This window comes from Castor canadensis, chromosome 1 (assembly GCF_047511655.1).
Source record: "Castor canadensis chromosome 1, mCasCan1.hap1v2, whole genome shotgun sequence".
In the NCBI taxonomy this organism is placed as follows: Eukaryota; Metazoa; Chordata; class Mammalia; order Rodentia; family Castoridae; genus Castor; species Castor canadensis.
Genome location: NC_133386.1, coordinates 130,377,299 through 130,400,555, shown reverse-complemented (window position 1 = coordinate 130,400,555; position 23,257 = coordinate 130,377,299). Strand labels below are relative to the sequence as shown.

The window sequence follows — 23,257 nt, the reverse complement described above, 5'->3', positions numbered from 1 at the left end:
ATTTAGGTGGTTTTACATATCAACTTTTTTTTTTTTGAGATGGGGTCTCACTGTGCAGCCCAGACTGGCCTTGAATTTGCCATCTTCCTGCCTCAACATCCCTAGTGCTGGAATTAGACATGGGCCACCACTCTCAGCTTATACATCATCTTAAAAAAATAATAAAAAAGATGAAAATTAAAACTTACCTCATAATACCATTGTGATACTGGCAAACTGTAAGTGATAGCAAGCCAGTTTCGGTGTACTTCAAAATCTGTGGAATGACTATGCAAAGCAATTAGATGAAAAAAATGAAAATGTGAAACATTTATCAACTTATTTCTATAATTTAAATTAATAATTTAAATAGACCAACACCCCCTAAGCAGTCACTGCTCGCTATTCTATGACACAAACAGGAATTCAGTCTTGACACAACTCCCTTCTCTGGAGATCAGGTCAGACCTCCTGCTGAAGCTGCTGGGGATCTAGAAGCCAGTGAAAAGGGCCTAAAGCTACCTAAAGGGAGATCTTCAGGCCACTGCTCAGAAGTGACTTTCTCTTGCTCACAAACAGTTCTAACAAAATTCAGTATCTGGAAAAGGCCTCACATATAAGGTGGATCTTTAAGGACAAGTAGGAGCTCACCAACTAGAGAAGGCCATTGCCCTGTCATCCCCACATCTCCAAATTTTCTCTCTTCCATCTCTGGAGGATTTGTGTTTGTTTGTTTATCCACAGTGTACCTATCCTCCAAGGATGGGCTCAATACATTCTTGTCAACAGGTTACATAACAAAGCCTGTTTGCACTTTCCAGTATGTCTGACACTTTTCCATGGTGACAACTTTCTCCTAAGTCTCCTTGCCTCCCCTTTCTCAGTCTTATTCATGGCTTTCTCTTTCTGTGTTTGTCAAGTAAATGTTAATGTTCCCCTAGGTTTAGTTCTTGGTTCTCTTTTAATGCAACTTGTTCTACTTTGGACAATCTTACTCTCTTTTTGGTTCCACTGTCAATTACATAACGATAATTCCCAAATTGTAATATAGAATTTGGGTCTTTTTCCTGAGTTCTTGAGAGACATCTCCAACTTCCTGAGACGATTTCACTTAAATTTCTTCTTCAAGTCACCACACTGAGCTGATAACCCCAGCAACTTCATTTCTAGGTGTATACACAACAGAAATGTATACATAAGCATACACACAAAAGACATGTACTATATAAGAATGCCCAGCCAGGTGCCAGTGGCTCCCGCCTGTAATCATAGCTACCTGTGAGGTTGAAATTAGGAGGATCAAGGTTTGAAGACAGTTTGCAAGACCCCATCTCCAAAACAGAGCAAAATGCACTGGAAGTGTGGCTCAAATGGCAGAGCACCTGCTTTGAAAGCCCAAAGCCCTGAGTTCAAATCCCAATCCCACAAAAAAAAAGAATGTTCAAAGTGGCACTATTTGCACCAGATAAAAGTGTAGATAATCCAAATGTTCACAAACAGTAGAATGACTAAACTGTGTTAGATTCATATGAAAGAATACTATAGGATGGGGAGGTAGCTTAGTGGTAGAGTCCTTGCCTAGCATGCACAAGGCCCTGCATTCTTCGATGCAGCAGTTCCCTAACTGTGATTTAGGCACTCCCAGGGAGATCCTTTCAGGGAGTGTGAAAGGCCAAAGCTATTTTTGTAACATCTGGATGTAATCTGTTCATTTTTCACTCTTCCTTCTCTCGCAAGCAAGTACTCTACCACTTGAGCCATGCCTCCAGCCTGTGGGGTATATTTTCATGATTCGTGCTTCTGGCATATTTTACTTGATTGGGTATAGAATTCTAGGTTGAAAATTACTTTCACTTAGAATTTTGAAAGTTGTTTCCCTGGCTTTTAGTATAAAATGTTAAAGATGAGAAGCCTTGTTCCTTTTATATTGCCTTTATCTCATGTTTTTGTTTCTTCTTTTTATCCCTAGCAGTCTGAAATTTCTAGTGATTTATGTTTTAGTGAGTCTTTTCCTATTCATTATGTGGGAAATTTTATTCCTTATCTCTTCTCTGTTTTCTGTTTCTTTTTTTGAAACTTTTTAGTTGGATCCTAGACCTCCTGTATTGAACTTTTTTATGTGTGTGTGGTACTGGGGTTTGAACTCAAGACCTACACCTTGAACCACTCTACCACCCCTTTTTTGTGATGGGTTTTTTTCAAGATAGGGTCTCAAAAACTATTTTCCCTGGCTGGCTTTGAACTACAATCTTCCTGATCTCTGCCTCTTGAATAGCTAGGATTACAGGCATGAGCCACTGGTGCCCAGGTGAACTAATTCTTATCTTTTCTCTCATATTTGTGGAAGATTTACTCAACTTATCCCTTTTCATTTTAGGGATAAAAAGCAATTACATTTTCTTTTTGTCCACTATTGCTGAGATAAAGTCTTGCTATGTAGCCCAGGCTGACCTTGATTTCACAATCTCTAAATGCTGCAAATCCCAAATGCTGGAATTACAGGCATTTGCCATCACACCCAGCCTATATTTTCTATTTTTTGGTGGTACTGGTGGTACTCAGGCTCTCATGCTAGCTAGGCAGGTGCTCTACCATTTAAGCCACTTCATCAGCTCTTTTTTTGTGTTGGGCACTTTTGAGATAGGATCTTGAAAACTGGCCTCAAACCTCTATTCTTCTGATCTCTGCCTCCGGAGCAGCTGAACAGCTAAGAGTACAGGCATAAGCCACTGGCCCCAGCAATGTTTCTATTTTTAAGTATTTTATTCTTTGATAATTCCTATTTCTCAGTTTTATGGATATACCTTTTTTACTCTTTCTGAAGATAGCATTTAAAAGATCTGAAGGAACTTCAGGACATTTTTCTTAATTGCACTATATTGATTTCCTTTTTTTTTTTTTTTTGGTAGTTATTTGCTTATTTCCTCTTGGAAGCTGTTGGAGACTTCACTTTGTGGTAACCTGGTAGACAGCTGAGTTTCACTAGGAGATCACTAAAAACTAGTAAAGATCTTTTCTCTGGGGTTCTTTCAATTTTCCCAGAAAACAAACCTCTTACTGCAGATTTTTTGTTTTGGGGTTTTTGTTTTTTTTTCTTTTTTTAAAGTGTAGCCAACCAATTTCTCAGTTTTAAATCCATATATCCAAGCCTTGAACCCCCCTCTAGAGTTCTGCAACGCATATGGACTGTTCTTGTCTATCCTCCTCTGCAAGCATGCTGGGTGGAAGGTTCCTATGCTTTGCTATTGGAACTTATGCTTGTATATTCTTGTGCTTTCAATTCTGAGTTCTCCAATTTCTAGAATGTAAGTATTTGTCATACAGCAAACATAAACATATAGCTCCTTGGGGGCCTTAATGATTTCTAAGAGATGAAGGGATGTAACCAAAAAACTCAAGAAGAGTTACTCTACAGTGACAAGAATGAACAAGTTGTAATCTTATGCAAGGACACACAAACTCAATGTTCAGTGAAAGAAGCCAGGCTCAAGAGAACATATGGAATGATTCCTTTCAGATACATCTCAAAAACAGGCAAAATTTAACCTAAGGAATTAAAAATCCATTGTGGACCAAGGACAGTATTCAAAGTTACAACCCTGAAGATGCATTTCTAAGCTAAAGTAATCAAAGCAAGAAATACAATCTATACACACACACCCCTACAGTTTCAAAGAAAAAAAAATCCCTTTCATTCTGATGTGAAAGGAAATGTCTTATATTTTAGAAAGATCTTTCCAATTTGTTTTTAAAATGGAAAGATTTTGTTTTCAGTTATGCTTTTTTGCTGACCAATCCCCTTTTCCCCCCCGAAGTCTCTGTAAATTACTTTGCTGAACCTACACGTTACAATGTTCATAGAATTACACACACACAACAGCATGGACATACATTCTATACGTATGGCTCCCCCATATCCAAAAACCATCTACCCAACAAATCATCAAGGGCTTAAATCAAAGAATACCAATAAACCAAACCCTAAACCAGGAGGCGGGAGGATCTGCAAGGAAGGGAGAAGAATGGGGTGGTGAGGTAGGAGGCACGAAGGGAAGGCAGAAGCTCACATTAATATTAACACCGAGTACCCACTGTACACACACCACTACCTGGGTGTTCTGGTTTCCACGCTTTCAGTTTTGGCCCTGCACCCATTTTTCACACAACCTCGAAGTGGAACGCGCTGAGATCTTTCTACCACAGTCCTTTTGCGCTTACTCTTTCCTATGCCTGACCTGCTTTTTACAAAACATTCTTTTTCATACTTTGGACTTTAACTCAAACATCACCTCCTACAAACGACTAAAGCCCTGCCACGTAGTCACTATTTTCTTTACACATCTTATCACAATCTGAAACTTTCGCGTTTGTTTGCCTGCTGTCACCAACCCCACGGAAGACAAGGTCCACAAACGTCTCGCTGACCACGCCATCCTCAGGTTTGCGGACAGAGCCTGGCGCCACAGGTAGCCCGTAGCGCTGACTGCATGAATGGTCTAAGTGAGGGTCCAAAATAAGGACTCTGAGGCACAGAAACTTTGAAAATGGCTTTCCCCGAGCCAAACAGCATCAGGACTCCACCTGGACAGTCAGGGTTACGTTCTAGTTGTCAGTCAAGTAACAACCCGCGCAGTGGGAAGCTTAGCAAAGGGGCTGTAGTGGCCACACGACTACGTTCCCTTTCCTCCTCACACCAGGGATGTCTGCCCTGGCCTTCCCGCCCAGCCCATGGGCGTACAGATCCTTACTAGGTGGGAATGAGAAGGCATTTGAGGAGGGTCACCCCGAGCGCCAAAGCTGAAAACCAATGGCCACTACCAGCTGCACCTCCGAGCACCGCCATTACCGCAGCCCCGCTCACTTTGAACCAAGATGATCCACATCCGGGCTCCCGCGCATGCGCGGAAGGACCTTCGAGGCGGTGCCCAGGGGGTGCGCGCATGCGCCAGGCCGCCCAGCGGGCAGGAGGCGGGAGCGCAAGGCTTTTAAACATCCTGTAGCGGTCTCCCCACCGCTTGTCCCCTGCGCGATTGGGGCCGTTCCTCTGTTCCTGGAAGCACTGAACTAATAGAGATGGCGTCGGGGCTGCTGATGCAAGGGTGGAGGCACAAGCAATGGAATTAGTCTTGTCTCTGCTGTGCATCGGGTGGTCTTGGACAAATTAAACCTCAGCTTCCTTTTTTGCAAGTAGGGGTTAGAAATGAATTTTACCTCATGAGGTGGTTGTGAGAATTAAGAGAATGCATGCAAATTGCTTGCCTAATGCCACAACAGATTAAGCGCTCAGAGACTGGAGGCGTGTTTCAAGTGATGGAGCACCTGCCTAGCAAGCTTGAAGTCCTGAGTTCAAACGCCCATATCATCAAAAATATAAGTGTTTGGAATTGTTTCAGATAAGTCAAAAACCTTGCTGAAAGATGCACAGCAAGTAGATGTTATTATGAGTTTATGCACCCCCCACAGCTTCATCTGCCACCCACGTAAATATGATGCTCAAACTTGTATCTCAAGCCTACCCTTCTTGTCTTATATCCAAACCCTTATCTCCAACTGCCTGCCTGACATCTCGTAGGTGCTTTTAAAAGTTTTTCTTATTTGCTTTTGGTTTTTTGTTTTGTTTTTTGGCAGTACTGGGGTTTGAACTCAGAGCCTCACGCTAGCTAGGCAGGCACTTTACCACATGAACCACTCAGCCAGCTCCATATTTATTTATTTTTGCAGTGCTGGCAATTGAGCCCAGGGCATCATGCCTGCTAGTTAAGCACACTACCACTGAGCTACATCTTCAGCCTCTTACCTTTAAAAATTATTGTTGTTATTATTAATTTAAGATCTTTTTGAGACAGGGTCTCTATAGGTAATCTAGACTGGCCTGGAACTCACTATGTAGCCCAGACTGGTCTGGAATTTGCAATGTTCCTGCCTCAACTTTACAAGTGCTGGAATTACAGGGGTTTGCCTATAAACACTTTGCATTAGTTTCCTATTGCTGCTGTAACAAATTATTACAAAGCCAGTAGCTTAAGACATCACAAATTTATTCTCTTAGTTCTGTGGAACTAAGAGAAAGTCTACCTTGGGTAAAGTCAGGGTATCATTAGGGTTGGTTCCTTTTGGAGGCTGAGGGGAGAATCCATCTTATCTTTTTTGGCTATTAGAACTTGTCTGCATTTGTTTTTTCCAGTACTAGGTTTGAACTCAGGGCCTACACCTTGAGCCACTCCATTAGCTCTTTTTTGTGATGGGTTTTTTCAAGATTGGGTTTCTCGAACTATTTGCCTGGGCTGGCTTCAAACCGAGATCCTCCTGAGTAGCAAGGATTACAGGTGTGAGCTACCAACACCTGGTTTGCCTGCATTCTGTAACCCCTCCCTCACAAAAATCCAACATCTTTTTTCTGTCCACACAATCTAACTTTTTTTGGTGGTACTAGAGTTCGAACTCAAGACCTCATGCTTGCTAGGCAGGCACTCTACCACTTGAGCCTCTCCATCACCCCTTTTTTGTGGTGGGTATTTTCGAGTTAGAGTCTCTCAAGCTATTTGCCCAGGCTGGCTTTGAACAGTGATCCTCCTGATCTCTGCCTCCTGAGAACAGGTTTGAGTAACTGACACCTGGTACAATCTCACTTTTCTCTAATCAAATCTCCCTTTGCTTCCCTCTAATGAGGACACTTGGGACATTTAGGGTCTACCGTATAATACAGAGTAATCTCTACCTCAAGATCCTTAATTTAATCACATGTGCAAAGTCCCTTTGGCTTATAAAGTGACACTCATAGGTTTTGGGGATTAGAATGTGGATGTGTTTGGAGGCCTTTATTCAGTTTACCACATGCCTCAAACTCAATATATCTAAAACCAAACTCATGATCTTTCAGTATCATCTACTCAGAAAATGATACCAACCACCCAGTTTGCCTCCTCCCTGCACCTGCTGATTGTGATACTCAATATGTCACGTTGATTTTCAAATTCCTGCACTCAAGCAATCCTCCTTCCTCAGATTCCTGGGTAGCTGGGACTACAGGTAGGTACTGCTGTACCTTGCTACTACTCATTGTGAATTGACTAACCCAACCCTTATTCCCAACCTCTTTCTCCTGCTTCCATTTCTTTTAATGAGTCTAGAAAAGTTGATTTTCTAGCTTCCCTGGCAGCTAGGAATTGCCTGATGACAGTGAGTATAGTAAAACTTAAGCAGAAATCTGCAAGGGAGTTTCTTGGCAAGCTTTTCCTTTTCTGATTAAACAAACTGTTGTTATGACTGGCTGCTCTGAAAAGCCATCTTTGCATTGTTCCTGGATCCAGCTCCTGAATTTCCATAACCCCTCTGCCATGGCAAACTGTAGGCAACTTTATCACCAGAGTCCCTGATCTCTCACTTTCTTTTAAATCCATTGCATGGGATCCCTGGTATATTCTGCCATGTCAGATGAGGCCCTGGGCACCAGCATGGAGTTCACCACCAAGGACTTAGAAGATGGAAGTTGTGGAGGAGGCAGAGAATAGAAAGGACACCCTGCTAATGGGAACACTAATAAGGAAAATGGGGAGCAGAAGGAGGTAGAGGAAGAAAGAGGAGAGGAAGAAGATGGAGAGGAATGAGCAGGCTGAGTAGTTATGGCAAATGGTGGCAGAAGATGTGAGGATGATGAGAAGCAGAAGACCAATGAGGATAGCTAGACAGCAAAAAAAGAAAAGCTGAACTCAAGTGGGGAGGGGCACTGTGACCTATTCAGCCTCTACTTCTCACCTCAGAATTCAAACACAGTCTCCTTGGATGGAGAGGCCCGCTTGCCTACCATGGGCAGCAAATCCTGCAGACAACATGAGCTCTCCACCACCCAGCCAAACTTTAATGTGAATTTCCAACCTGGGGGGGATGGGGAAAGAACCAAAACCTCCAAGGCCCTGCTTTTTTTCTGAAAAGTGTTTTTAAGAGGACAATTTATTTATTTATATTTTTTGTTTACATTTTATATTTTTATACCTATTGTTTGGAGTGAGTCTTTTTTTGTGGGACTGGGGTTTGAACTCAGGGGTTCCTGGTTACAAAGCCGGTGTTCTACCACTTGAGCCACACCGCCATTCCATTTTGCTCTGATTATTTTAGAGATAGGGTCTCATAAACTATTTGACAAGGCTGACCTTGGACCTCCTGATCTCAACCTCCCAAGTTGCTAGGATTATGGGGTGAGCCACCAGTATCTGGCCAGTCAGCCATTTTTAATCAAATCAGATGACCAAACCATCTTTAAAGAATTCTTTTTTGTTTTGTTTTGTGGTACTGGAGTTTGAACTCAGGGCTTACACCTTGAGCCACTCCACCGGCCCTATTTTGTGAAGGTTTTTTTCCAAGATAGGGTCTCACAAACTATTTGTCCAGGCTGGCTTCGAACCACTATCCTCTTGATCTCTGCCTCCTGTGTAGCTAAGATTATAGGCGTGAGTCACCAGCGCCTGGCCATCTTTGGAGAATTTTTTTGTTGTAATTCTTATTTGACTTCTGATGTAACCATGTTCATTATAATCTCAGAGGAGAAAAAAGAGAAAACCACCACCACAACAAAACCCTTATGCAAAAAGCAAAAAAAAAAAAAAAAATCCAGTAACTTTTTGGGCATATGTACTTATCTGTTTTATAAGTAGTTTATTTATATGAGATGGTTAAAAAGACTAAAGATAGCCAGTTATAATGTCACTTTCTGATCCCAACACTCATGAGAATAAGGCAGGGGATTGAAAGTTTTAGGCCAGCCTGGGCAAAAAGTTTGCAAGACTCCATCTCCAAAATAACCAGAGCAAAATAGACTGGAGGTATGGCTCAAGTGGTAGAACACCTGCCTACTGAGTGTGAGTTCAGACCCTTGTCCTGCCAAATAAATAAATAATAAATAAAAAAAATTAAACCCCAGTCGTGCCCCCAACCCCAAGAAAAGGACTAAAAATTTTTGTTTTTTTAATCTGTGAAGTTGCTATTTATTTTTGGCCTGTTTCACGTATGTGTAAGACAATGTTGTCCACCAATAACCTAGAATTTTATTTTGTGAGTTGTAAGTAACAAAAAAGAGACAGTTGTCATGCATTTTGTCCTTTATTCTTCCTACTTTAGACTAAAACATGAGGCATGAAACTGGACTCCTTTGTGAGGAAATAGTGCCTCTTGCTGTGCCTGTGCTGCTGAGCTAATCCCTTCTACTTCCAGATTTACCATGTGAGGAGACATGTCACAATGAAGTGTTTAAGCCACTGTTGGTCAGGTTGTCTGTTCTTCCTGCTGGAAGCACTTTAACTGCTGTTGCCGAGTCCTGTCTAGCTGGCCTCCTGGATCTCTCTCACATTCACCCTGTCCTCTTCACTACTCTAGCTACACTGACCTGCTTTCACCCTCTGGTACAAGCCCATTCCCTCCTGTCACTGCACCTTTACACATCTGGAATGTTCTTCCTTCACACCTTAGGCAAATTAGCTCTATCTTTTAGCTTTCAGATCAAGTACCTCTTCCCCCCAGAAACTTCCTGACCTCCCCTTGTCCTTCCCTGTACACCTGCCAGCTGAGTGTAGTTTCACATTTGTTTGTGTGATTATCTAGTTCCCTCACTAATGCTTACTCCTTGAGAACGGGGACTTTGTTTTTATTTACTACTGTAGTGGTGGCAGCAGGTCCAGCAGCTGGCATAACATAGTCACTCAATATCTGTTGAAACAGGCTTCCAACCCCAAGCTCTCCTACTCCCAAGTCCCCACTTTTCCCTTCACAGTACACTACTCAGAATGAATAGAATTGGGGAGATATGCCAGATAGGGCCAATGTCAGTTTCAAAGTGTCATCAAAGTGGGATGTCTAAGCAGATGGAACAATTTGGTGAAGTGTTTCATAAACCATGTGATGTCCTCTTTCCTTTCAAGAAATTGATCCATTCTGCTCCAGTTCCTGGCCATGGCTCATGACTGGAAAGTGCTCCTCATCACTGAAGAGCTTCTCCCTCAAAAGAAGGGCATCTGGATTTTGATGATCTCACAGACTGCAGCAGTTCTGCGGGTTCTGGGCACCTTGCTTCTATTTATTTATTTACTGACTTATTTAATATATTCTTATTTTGAGACAGGGTCTCACTGTGTCAGCCCAGGTTGGTCTAGAACTCACTAAGTAGTCCAGGTTGGCCTCGATCTCATGACCCTCCTGTCTTAGCAGGAATGTTGGGATTACAGATGTGTTACCACCACCCCCGGCTAATGATTTTATTTTTAATTTTTATATTTTTTAGAATCTGAACCTACAATTATGATTAATCCCTCAGTTCCCATTCACATGGGCTTTTCCTGGGCTGCTGAATATCCTCAGGACATGGCAGCTGGCCATGGGATCCAAGAGTGAGCAAGGAGCAAGCTGCATTGTTTTTCATGATCTAGTGTCTGAAGGAGCCCACCATCACTTCTGCTTCATTTGTTAGAAGCTACTTACTAAGTCCAGCCCACAGTCAAGGGGAGGGCAACAAGACTCCACCTCTTGAAGGCAGGAATAGCAAAGAATTTGTTGACCTATTAGAACTAGCACAGATGTCTCAGCTGCATTCTTGACATATCAGAAGTATGATTGTAACTAGGTGAAAACAAAACAAAACAGACTCTTAAAGTGGGAAGGTCCTCTGTTTATCCTGTCTTATTTTCCTCCCTGCCAGCGATGATTTCCCCTTCTGTGTTCCAATAGAGCTCTCAAGATATGTAGAACAGGAGCTACCTTGCCTGGCACTATACTGAGTACTTCTTTAGCTTTTATTTTCACAACTCTTCTTTGATTTAGGTACAGTGATTTTCTCCACTTTGCAGATGAGAAAGCTGAGGCTTAGAGAGGTTAAAAAAAAACTTGCTCAAGGACACTCAGTAAGTTAAGAAAGTAAGATTTGAATTCAGGACTGTCAAATACATTACATTTTCCTGATACCGGTATGGCCTTCCTGGAGCTCGTCTCCAAAGCACATACCACCATCAACTGCTGATAGAACGTGATGAATGCAGCAGTTAGAGATGTGTACAAGGCATAAAGGGGAACAGGGGAGGGAAGAATCAAGCCCGAGGGCACTGCTGCATCCGCCCAGAGTCAGTTTCTACAGGATGAGTCTTTCTCCTGCTTTTCTACTAGCTGCACGTTGTCTACAGGGAAAAACTGAAGCTATCTTTGAGGCCTCTATGACATGGCTGCCACTTGCTTCTCCAGCTTCCTCTCATCTCAGTTCCTCCCACTAAGCTTTTGTCCTAGCCGCGTGGCACTTCTCTCTCTTCTCTGAACACACTGTGTTCTATGTGCATGGATGCCTCTGCATAAGCCTGTCCTCCTCCTCTATCCTATGACAAGTTCCCACAATTCTTTCAAGGCCAAGCCCAAAGGATCTATGGAAATAAATTGACCAACAGCTCTTGTCATTGTAACCCCGATGGCAGCTAGGCCCTGCAAGACTCTTTAGATCTAGGTAATACTGACCTCCACCCAACCATTTACTACTAATTTTATGACTGACAAAAGCCAAAGCCCTGTTAAATTTTTCTGCAAATTCTCAGCAGCTTACATTTTACTTTATCTCCTGACTCACTACTCCCTCACTTGGGGCCTATGTTTTTATCTCTGATCCAGAGGGCGCATTCTGCTACTTCACTACATTCCAGGCAAAATCTGTTCATACGCAGTATTTGTGAGACTTTACAGAGAGCCAAGGTCATAGAGTGAGTCCTTTCAAGTCTCTAGGAGTCAGCCTGCCTCCTGGTGCCTCTTCAGCTACTTGGCCACATAGTGTCCTTCTTTCACCCTTTGCTCATGCACTAACAGTCTCACCATTTCTCTGGTCTCCCCTCACTCAATTCCACAGCTTTGTTCATGTAAAGTAGTTCCAGAGCACTTTCTGCTTATTAAGGTAGCTTTCTCCACAGAAACAGTTCCTTTCCAAAGAGGAATTCCGGGGCCAGCAGTCAGGATGATAGTTTTCCCCATCTTTACTCTAACTGTGTGTTCATGAGCAGGTCTTAGAGCTGTCATAACAAATTACCATGGATTGGGTGGTTTAGAAACAACAGACATTGAGAGGTTTAAAAGCTGGATATCAGGAAGAGGGTCTCAAAAGGGCCTTCTTCCAGATTCCACACTGCCAACTTACTGTTGTACCTTCACAGTGGAGAGGGAGAGAGCTCTCTGAGGTCCCTTTGATAAGGGCTGTAATCCCATTTACAAGGACCTCATCCTCATGACCACGCAAAGATTCTGCCTGCTGATGCCACCACATTGAGGGTTAGGATTTCAACATCTGGATGGGGGTGGGGGAAAACACAACCACTCAGTCCCTAAGATCATGGGTCTGAACCAGATCTTATCTGGTTCATTTTGGTTGCCTCAGCTTCTTGCACAGAGCTTGGAATATAGTAGCTGTCAGTAACATTTGTTCAGTCAATGAACTGATGATGATGAGAATGACAGATTAAAAGAACTGATTTAAAAAATGGGAGCTGGGTGTGATGCTACACACCTGTAATCCCAGAACTTGGGAGGACAGGGCAGGAGGATTGTGAGTTCAGTGCCAACCTTGGCTACATAGTCAGTTGAAGTTTAGCCTGGGCTATCTAGCAAGAGACAAAAAAAGGGGTGTAGCTCAATGGTACAGTGTTTGCCTAGCATGCCTGAGGCCCCATGTGGGATCCCCAGTGCTGCAAACAAACATAATATGACATTAATTGATCTGATGCTTCCCAGGGATCTTCGATTATGACAAGAGAGAGGCTGACTAAAGGTCTAGTCGTAATCTAGTCTTAGACCTGTGCTAACTTGCTGTGGAACTGCAAGCAGGTCACTTTGCATGCTGGCCAGTTTACTGGGCTTGTCAATCAAACTGACATCCCCCCCCCCCCCCCCCCCCGCTTTTGTCTACATGCTGGAGAGCCCAAGGTTAACACCCTTTACTCTCCAATTAAACCAGGCAGTCTTCTCCCACTTCTCTCTCTCTGACCACTAAGAAGGAGTAAACCTGTCAACCAAGACTACAGCTTCTGAGATATGGTGCTAGGGCACCTGAGAACCAAGGCCAGCACCTATCGTGGGACATGCATTTTTGTCACATACTCCAATTTAAAAAGCTCCCGTTAAAAAAGTGAACATTTTCTCTCAGAAGTGCATTGAGAGGTTGACTTTCCCTGTCTTCCTCTTCACCTGATGAATAATAAACCTTATTTTCTTTTCCTTAAAACCCTGCGTTCATTATTTGTGAGTTGACATTGGGCAAAGGGACTGGTATTTCAGCAACAAAATTTCCAGATTTCAGCTTTCTTCCTGAACTCAACACAGAATTGCCTTTGAAACCATAATACTGCTCACAAAAGAGTTGGAGTTCTACAAAGGGGCGCTTCAGACAAAACCTGCACTCATAGCAGTTAATAAAATGGACTTGCGAGGTGCCCAAGATAAATTTCATGAACTGATGAACCAATTCCAGAATCCTAAAGATTTCTTGCATTTATTTGAAAACAAACAAAGAACCAGGAAAGACTGTGGCGCTCCAATATACCATCCCCATCCCTGAAATTACTGAAAAGGAATTGAAGTAGAGAATATGTAAGAAAGTCACCGGATGAACACAGCAACTAAGAAAATGATACAGATTATAAGAAACAATTGCTTAATTTAAGGATTTCCAATACATGTCTTATAGTAAGCTGCCCTCAACCCCCGATATTACTAGTTCCAGAAAACATATGATTGAATCTAGACAAAATAATGTTAATGGAGTACTGTTCAGTCCTAAGAAAGAAGTAAACCATGTTTTGTTTTGTTTTGTTTTTCCAACAGAATGGTTGAGCCTGGAATACATTATTTTCTGGGTAATAAGCCAGGTACAGAAAGATAAATACACATGATCTAATTTAAGTGTGGAATCTAAAAAATGTGAACTCATAGAAATGGAATAGAATGGTGGTTACCAGAAGATGGAGAGCTATTAGTAAAAACATAACAAAGTTTCAGTTAGTATGAATAAGTTCTGGGGGTCTGTTATACAGCATGGTATCTATAGTTACAATAATATATCATATTTAGAAAATTGGTAAGGAAGCAGGTTTTAAGTATTCTCACCACGAAAAAATAAATATCTGAGGAAATACATATATTAACTTAATTGAGCCATTCTACAGTGTATACACATTTTAAAAGTGTTATACATGATAAATATATACAACTTTTAGGTATTTAAAAATGGTACTGCAAATATATCAAACCTTTTCTACACTTTTTAAAATATTATTACATGGTAATATATGTGCCATCATTCAGGCACATATGAATGTGCCATCATGAGCTTTTTAAGTTATTACTGTCCTTGTTTTATTATGAAGTATATAAACAGTAAAAATATAAGTGTTACAAGTCCATGGCCAATCCACCTGTAATAACATTCTCTGCTATTCCTGTGCTTATGACGTTCCTACTGAGATCACTTTTTTAAAGAAGTATGATGGAGGGTTCCCTAGTTGAGAATTAGAATGATCTCTTTGGACCCTCCCCACCAACTCTGGGGGCTCTACTCTCCTGCTTTATACTTTTCTAGCTCAATAAACTCTCCCACTTTACTCACACACAACAGAATAAGCAACTAGGGTTTGCTTGCTTACTTGTTTGGCCTGGCAAATACCTGGTTGTCTAACATATATAATAACACTCTTCTGTGAAATAGCTCATTCTTATTATTCTGGTGACACTGGGATTTTGAACTCAGGGCCTCACACTTGTTCGGCAGGCACTCTACCACTTGAGCCACATCTCCAGCCCCTCTTTTGTGGAACATCTCAAAACCTTAAATTTGAACATTATGGTTGGGGATAATAAAGATCACTGATAATACTTAACAGAAAGCAGCAGATCAATGTTTGTGATTTGAACGTTTGGAAAATCTTTTCTTTCCTAAGTATAACGAGTATTTTGCTTTCCTGCTTTGGAGGCAACTGATCTATATGTCTTTTTTTTTTTTTAATGTCCTACTCTACTTCATTTTCTACTTTCATATGATATTAAAGAGAGAATAAATAGGAAATGCCAATTTAGAAAAAAGAACAAAACCTCACTCATGGTGGCATAGCAAATTGATATGTTCGATTGCTGTGACAAGTTACCAGAAATTTGGAGCTGAAAACAATGCACATTTATTCTTTCATAGTTCTGAAGAGCAAAAGTTCAAAATCCAGATCACGGGGCTGAAATTAAGGTGTCAGGAGAGCTGTACTTCCCCGAAGGTTCACAGGGAGAATCTGTCTCTGCTCTTCTAGCTTCTGGTGGCTGCCAGGGTTCCTTGACTTGTGGCAGCATCACTCCAGCTTCTGCTCCTATGGTCATTTTGCCTTCCTCTCTTCTGTACAAGTCAAGTCTCACTCTGCTTCTCTTTCATAAGGATACATGCGATCGCATTGAGGACTCCTGTGAATAACCTAGGAGAATCTTCCCATCATATCTGTAAACTCTTTTTTTTTGCCACATAAAGTAACATTCACAGAGATTAGGAGATTTAGGACATGGATATCTTTCAGAGTTTTAGCCTACCACACTTGGTATCCCATGGTCAAGCAACTACTTTCTACCAGGACCCTGTAGTATTCCAGGATCTGTTTTTCAGGGATGGCGGTGTGGTTTAAGTGGTAGAGCTCCTAGCAAGCACGAGGCAGTGATTGTGCAAACCCCACTACCGTAAAAAAAAGTAAGTGGGGATTTGTTTTTCAAATAATGTCCAGAAGGCATGGTCTTGCTCCAGAACCCTAAGAGTGCAACTCTCCTACACTGCATCCTTTTGCCCTACTACTGATCTGGGTCATATGCCTGGACATCAAGGTAACTTGCACTGCAGATGGAACTGGCAGGTCATCAGATAAATGGATTAGAGGAGCACTTGTTGTCTAATATATGTGGCCTCCAAAATCCATAAGAGTGCAAGTACAAAATTGTCCTTTACCATGAAGGGGATGTTCTGTACCCTAGACTGCTGAGCCCTAGAAACTTCTTCAACATGGCAAGCCCCTGAACCTTCCTGGGGTTTTTCCTCTCACCCTCTGGGGCACTTAGGTGCTATTGAGGCATCTTTAAGTACTTTGTCTTCCTTGCTTACCAGGACTACTAGCACCGTATCTCATTCTAGGGCACCGATGTTGATGTTTTCTGGAGTGAGAAGTTGATCAGTTCCCCTGTAGACTGCTCTGCTACAGAGCTAGAGTTAGCATAGCCTTGGGGCAATGAATGTGAACTATTATCCTTTCCAAAGAAAAGTGAGCTGGTTTTTTTTTTCCTTTTTACTAATGGAGATTTACAGCACTTCTGTCACATTTCAAGTGCTAGAAGATGTATTATAGCAAAGATATCACATTCAATATGGTGGCTACAATTAAAGTTACAACTTGGTTAAGTTTATGAGAGTTTACCATCATTTGCCTGACTGTTCATTTTTGTTTTGTTTTGTTTTTGTTTTTTGCAATGGCCAGAGAGGTGATTGGAATGGATATAAGATAGGAATGAACAGACTTGCCTCCTCTGAATCTTTTTGATGTTGTTTATCTCTGCTATCCCTCTGGGATGTGGTACTGCTTCTAATTTACCATCTTAGCTTGATTAGAACTGCAGAGCAGCTAGACAATGTCAAGTGCTTCCACTCAAGTTCTTTCTACAGTAAAGGTTCTTACCTCTCAGGTCAGGAAACCAAGGGGAGGATTCTGGAATCAGCTTACCATAGTGCTACTCCCAGAAACTGGGAGATTAACTGCAGGGTGGGTTTGGGAACATCTGGAACCACTGTGAAATGAACTTGGGCTAGGCGTCCTTTTATCATGTGGTATCCACTATTTAAATCCGTCATTGAAAAATTTCTATTATATGAAGTTCTGGTGGTGATGAAAACCATGTGCAAACAGCAGAAGCAGCACATGTTCAACAGATTTTCTGCTGCAGAAATCTTGGTCCCTTTCTGGGTGATTCCCTTGAATTCTGAATTTTTTTTGACTCCCTTCAATTTCCCTCCACAGTATAGCATAAGGATTAAAACAAAGACTTGGGACTCAGACTCTGGGGTTTTGGATCTTGAGTCTAGCAGTAGTTGGGTAAGTGGTTTATCCTCTCTGTGATTCAGTTTCTTTATAAAGTGAAGAAAAATTTAGTATTGTTTTGTGAATTTAGTTATTATATGGAAAACTAAGATTAAGCACATAGCAGACACTATATAACTGTTAGTTCTTACTGTTGTTGCTAGTATTAATTGTCCAACTCTCCCACTCAGAATTTCTCACCAGGGGCTTGTGGAGTGGCTCAAGCAGTAAAAGCACCTGCCTAGCAAGCATAAGGCCCTGAGTTCAAAAAAACCCCAAAACTTTCACAAGTTTCATATTTCCTCAGAATCCCCAACTGCTGCTCTGTTACTTAACTCTGCTCTCTCTTTTCTGTTTTCCACACCCAATATATAATTCTTCTATGTCTCTGTTTAGCTTTCTCTTTTCATATCATATCTGAGGCACTCAACTTTTCTGGAAAACACCATCTTAGAAACATTTTCATAGGACTTACCCTGTACAGTGCTAAATGCTTCCTATACATCAACTCATTTAATTCTCTCAACAATCTAATGAGGTAAATATCAATTTTATGCCCAGTTTCTAGATAAGGGATATTGCAGGGTGTAGGTCAAATGCTTTGCACCAAGCAGATGGATCCGTGATCTGGGCAGTCTGAAGAAGATTCAGGAGACTTAGGGAGGTCTGACATGCTTTAGCATCTGCTGGTGCTGCCCCAGCCTACTCTGCATAGCAGTTTTTATACAGATATAGACAAAAGTAGCATTTTGTCAAGTTATTGCATTTACTCTGCATGTGAGCTAGTTACATAACTAGTTGTCCTTGAGTAGATACATAGCAACTGTGCCACTATCTCTGGATATGTGTAGTGTGTGTGTGTGGTGATTAGCTAAGCACAGCCATTTTTTCCCACACGGGATTTTTTTCCCTCTTTTTTTTTTTTTTTTTTCAATCATTTCCATACTTGAGGTAGAGGCATGGCACAAGTAGTAGAGTGCCTGCCTGGCAAGCATGAAGCATTGAGTTCAAACTTTAGTATTGAAAAATGAATCCTATAAAACAAAACAAAACAAAACATTTCCATTCTTCTTTCTGAAACAACTTTATTTAGATATAACTCACATTACATATAATTCTCCCTCTTGAAGTATACAATTCAAGTGGTTTTAAGTATGTGAAGAAAATTACAGGTTTTTTTTTCCTGTTTTATCTATTGTTATTGAAACATGATTTTTTTAAGCCAGGTGCTGGTGGCTCACACCTATAATCCTAGCTAATCAAGAAGCAGAGATCGGGGGATCATAATTTGAAGCCAACCTGGGCAAATAGTTCAGAAGACCCTATCACAGAGAAATCTGAGACAAAACAGGGCTGTCAGAGTGGCTCAAAGGGTAAAGCGCCTGCTTAGCAAACCTAAAAAATGTGAGGCCCTAAGTTCAGCCCCCAGGGGGTTGCTCTCTGGCTTTACATCTTTTAATTAACAATTAGTTGTATATATTTATAGGGTACAGTGTGATATTTTGACACACAAACACATTGTGAAGTGACTAAATCAATGTAATTAACATATCTATAATAAATGATGTTTTTTCCAGTTCTGGGGATCAAACTCAGGACTTTGAGCAAGCGAGGCAAGGGCTCTGCCACTGAGCCACATCCCTAGCTCTCAAATGTTTGCTGGAAAAACATTTAAAGCCTAATCTCTTAATAGACTTCAAATATGCAATATATTATTTACAGTTACCATGCTGTACAATACATCTTCAATACTTATTTTTCTAACTGAAACTTTGACCAGTATCTCCCTCTTCCTACCCAATGCCTTTCCCCCAGCCCTTGATACCCACCTTTCTATTTTCTGCCTTGGTGATTTTGCTTTTTTTTTTTTTTTTTTTAATATTCCATAAATGAGTGAGACCATGCAGTATTTATATTTCCGTGCCTGACTTATTTTCCTTAGCAGAATGTCTTCCAAGTTCATCCACATTGTCATAGTGACCGAATTTCCTGCGTTTTTATTTATTTATTTATTTATTTATTGGCAGTACTGGGGTTTGAACTCAGGGCTTCACTCTTGTTAGGCATGTGCTCTACCTCTTGAACCATGCTTCTAACCTTTTTGGCTCTGTGTATTTTGGAGTTTGTGTCTTGCTTTTTGCCCAACCTAGCCTGGACTATGATCTTCTTATTTTATATTTCCTGCTATGATTAGAATTACACCCAGCTTCAGAATTTCCTTCTTTTTAAAGGTTGAATAGTGTTTCCTTATGTGTATGTTGTGTACCACATTTTTTTTTATCCATCATCCATCCGCTTGATGAATGCCTAGGCTGATTCCATATCTCGGATATTGTGAATAATGCTGTCATGAACATGGGAGGAAATCTCGGTTTTAGAGAGATATAACAACTTACCTATGACCATATTAGGATATTTAAACTCAGGTTTGTGAGGTTCCATGTCCTATGTACCAATCACTGGAAGATAGTATGGTACACTTTCCTGGGAAACTAGGTTCAAACTCTAGATTTGGTGCTGTCATTTACTCTCACCATCCTACCTCCCTGCTCCTGAAGCTGTTTGGCCCTTCCAGTGGAGACAGAAGGAAATGTAGACGGTCATGTTTTTAAATTGTGCTTTCTCTAGTATTCACTGCAGAACCTGATCTAGAATAGATATGTGCTCAAAAGATAAATATAGCCTTCTTGCCTTAATGCCGCCATCATGGTGTTCAGGTGCTTCGTGGAGAATGGCTGGGTGGTCTACGTCTCCTTTGGGCCTGGTGCCGGAAAACTGGTCATGATTGTAATGTCATTGATCAGAACAGGGCTTTGGTTGATGGGCCTTGCACTCAGGTAAGGAGACAGGCCATGCCTTTCAAATGCATGCAGCTCACCGATTTCATCCTCAAATTTCCACACAGTGTCCGCCAGAAGTGTTCGACAGGCCTGGGAGAAGGCAGATATCAGTACAAAATGGGTGGTCACAAGATGGGCCAAGAAGATTGAAGCCAGAGAAAGGAAAGCAAAGATGACAGATTTTGATCGTTTTCAATCATGAAAGCAAAGAAAATGAGGACTAGAATAATCAAGAATGAAGTTAAGAAACTTCCAAGAGCAGCTCTCCTGAAAGCTTCTCCCAAAAAAGCACCTGTTGCTAAGGCAGCAATAGCGGCTGCAGCGGTGGCTAAAGCTAAAGGTCCAGCAAAAAAGTACTGATGGAGGCAAGAAGGCCCTGGCCCAGAGGCTCCTGGCCAGAAAGCCACAGGCCAGAAGGCAGCGCTGTCTCCAAAAGCTCAGAAGGGCCAGAAGGCTCCAGCCCAGAAAGCAGCTACTTCAAAGGCATCTGGCGAGAAAGCATAAGAATCTGCTCTAAAAAGGAATAAAGATTCCTTTTGACATGTTGGGAAAAAAAAAAAAGATAAATATAGGGCTAGCATGTGTGAGACCCTGGTTTTGATCTCCAGAACTGAGAGAGAATGAGAGAGAGAGAGAGAGAGAGAGAGAATAAAATACCTTTGCAGCAACACCTAAATTAGTGTTTAGACTAAACTACTGTAGCCTAGTCAAGTTGGTATAGAAAATTAGCCATCACTTTTGTTGTTATTGTTTGGATTTTTTGTATTTTGAGACAGGGTCTCAATTTCTAGCCCTGGTTGGCATGGAACCCACTGGCCTCGAATTCTCAATCCTCCTACCTCAGCCTCCTGAGTGCTAGGATTACAGGAACTTATTTATTCATTTATTTTAAGAGATGGGGTCTCTCTATGTTGCCTAAGCTGGTCCCAAACTCATGGGCTCAAGTGATCGTCCTTCCTCAGCCTCCCCAGTCGCTCCGGGTGTGTACCACCACTTCTGGTTATTTAGTGCAATAAGCCAAACTGGTTCAAACTAATATTAAGGAAAAGTTAGTCTCTTTCTTTGTTCAGACCTTCCTGAGAAATAATCATTGTTGATAGTTTTCTAACACACACACCCCTTTTATTCTCTGCTTTTAAGCCCCTGTACCTTGCTTTTTAAATTAAATTAAATTAAATTAATTTACTTTGCAGTGTTGGGGAATTGAACCCAGGTCTTCATGGGCGTGAGGCAAGGGCTTTATCACTGAGCTACATCCCTAGCATCTCTTGCCTTCTTAAAGTTAACAGCAGATGTGTCTTGGAGAGCATTCCACTTCAGCACAAACAAATCTATTTCTTTTCTTAAACGACTGTATAGGGTTCTACTATGTATTAAGCAATAATCTATTGAATAAGTTTCAGACTGATGATCATCTAGATTACTAACATTTTTTGCTATTATAAATAATAAAAGAGCAAACATCTTTGAACATACATCTTTGCACAGTGCGTGGGCATATCCGTAAGCTAAATTTGTAGAACTAAACGGCATGGTTTACTGTACTAAACGGCTGCATATTTGAAAAGTCAATAAATAGAACCAATTTGTTTTTCAAAGAGATTGCATTGGGCCACTCACCCCACCCCACCCCATCGCACTGCCATTTTGGATTTAAATCTACTGTTTTCATTTGAAGAGGAAGATAGCCTTGAAACAGGGTTGTAAAACATGGTAAACTGTCAATTAAAAGCTGTAACCTTGGACAGAGCTGTGAGGAATTGCCCATTAGAGCCATGCAAAAGTTTGGGACCGAGATGAAAGGCACCATGCAGAGATAAGCACCCATTCCTGCCTTCCTTTGTCTCCACTTGTAAATAAACTTTCCAAAGCAGGCCTCCCCTGCTGTTCTTATCTAAACCTTAGGTCTCTAACCCACTACTAGCCCTACTTTATGGGAGAGCACATTCCTTGTAACCTGATACCCTGCACTGCCTTTTAAATGTCCTGTGAATCCTTTGTTCAGGGCTCAGACACGGGTATATGTCTGGGCCCGCTAGTGTAAAATTAAAATCTGAGTTCTCCACTCCTCCGAGTGTTGCTTGGTTTCTCCTCTGACTGCATTGCCGCAACACTTTAAACTACCAAAGTGTGCACTAAAAATCAAGCATCCTAAGGCTCTTTTCTTTGGGCAAGAACTACAGTTTTGTCTTTCATAGCAGAACTGGTCCTTCTGCTCTGTCCTATGGTCCTCACTCTGAGAGACTGGGGCACGAGACCTGACCAGGACTCTATCAGAATAGCTTCAGGTCACCATGTAAAAGGGTAAACCAGACCCAGGCCAGTGCCCTGCTTGATGATGGAAATGCAAACAAGCCAAGTCTTATAATAGAACACGGATCCATTGTCGGGAAGCCACAAATTGCTGACTTGCTCCTGCAAACAATCGATACTCAGAAGCTGAGTCCAGGAATTCTAAAGATGCATCAAGGTTTGAGTTGGGGGAAAGGCTTGCTTTTAGAAAAGAACTCAGCACCAGAGGCCTTGGTGGTACTTCTTGGAGAGCCAGTGAGAAGGTCCTGTGCCTCTTTACCATTCCCTCCAGTGATCCCAGAGCCCTAGGGCACCAGAACCAGAGTGGATCTGGGAAATGGTCCCACCAAGAAACAAATGTCCACTTCCCATGGGAAATGCAGGGCAGTGGTATGTGGCTGCACCTGGACTCGAACCCTGACACACTCACTCACCAGCTCTCTGACCTTGGGCATGCTGCTTCACCTCTCTCTGCCTGCTTCCTCATCCACAGGACACTGATAACAACGCTCATTTCAGAAGGTCATTGTGTTGTGACAATCAATGTAATGGTTATGTTTGTAAATAGCAGCATGGAGCCTGGCTCTTTGTAATGGCTTAATGTATTGTTGTTATTAATATTATTATTAATAATAATAATGATGGGGCACAGGGAGGGAACTAAGGGAAGCAGTGCCTGGAGGAGAAGCTAGATCTTGAAGACTTGGGAAGATTTGGCATATTGGAATGAATAAAGGGAATGAATGAAATTAATGTGCATGGATTCTCTTATACCTTCCCAGGCCTCATCAGCAGATAATGCCGTAGCCTTAGAGGTAGGCCAATGTGGAAAGCAGATGGAAGTACAGGCAGGCAGCAGTCCTTCAACCCAGTAGTCCTAGCTTGAATGGCACCTATAATGGCGCTGGAATTTACCATTAAATTGTAGTGTATGGCATGAGCTTCTGTGCAATGGAAATATTTTCCCTCACTAAGAGCCCCTTTTGAGAAGACTTTCCCCCATGGGGTCAAGGATAGCATGAGGAAGTACCATATATTGTACTGGGCTCA

The 23,257-nt window shown here is 41.7% G+C and overlaps 1 protein-coding gene and 1 pseudogene across 8 annotated transcripts in view; one reads left to right on the top strand and one right to left on the bottom strand.

Annotated features, from left to right (window-relative positions):
- Window positions 1–4,879, bottom strand: part of Alg8 (ALG8 alpha-1,3-glucosyltransferase) — a 28,921-nt gene extending 24,042 nt beyond the window's left edge. For 5 of the 8 annotated variants that reach the window (XM_020159830.2, XM_074082306.1, XM_074082298.1 and 2 more), the window contains exons 1-2: window positions 4,728–4,879; window positions 189–267 (exon numbers count right to left, since the gene is read on the bottom strand). In XM_020159830.2, coding sequence (XP_020015419.1) covers window positions 189–267; window positions 4,728–4,822 — 174 coding nt within the window. In that variant the 5' untranslated portion in view covers window positions 4,823–4,879. Of the gene's footprint in view, window positions 1–188; window positions 268–4,085; window positions 4,225–4,727 lie in introns of those variants that run through there. The other 3 variants (XM_074082275.1, XM_074082288.1, XM_074082294.1) reach the window with 3 other exon arrangements.
- A 14,902-nt stretch (window positions 4,880–19,781) lies between these two features.
- LOC109683793 (large ribosomal subunit protein eL14 pseudogene) lies at window positions 19,782–20,419 on the top strand (annotated as a pseudogene).
- Window positions 20,420–23,257: the final 2,838 nt, after the last annotated feature.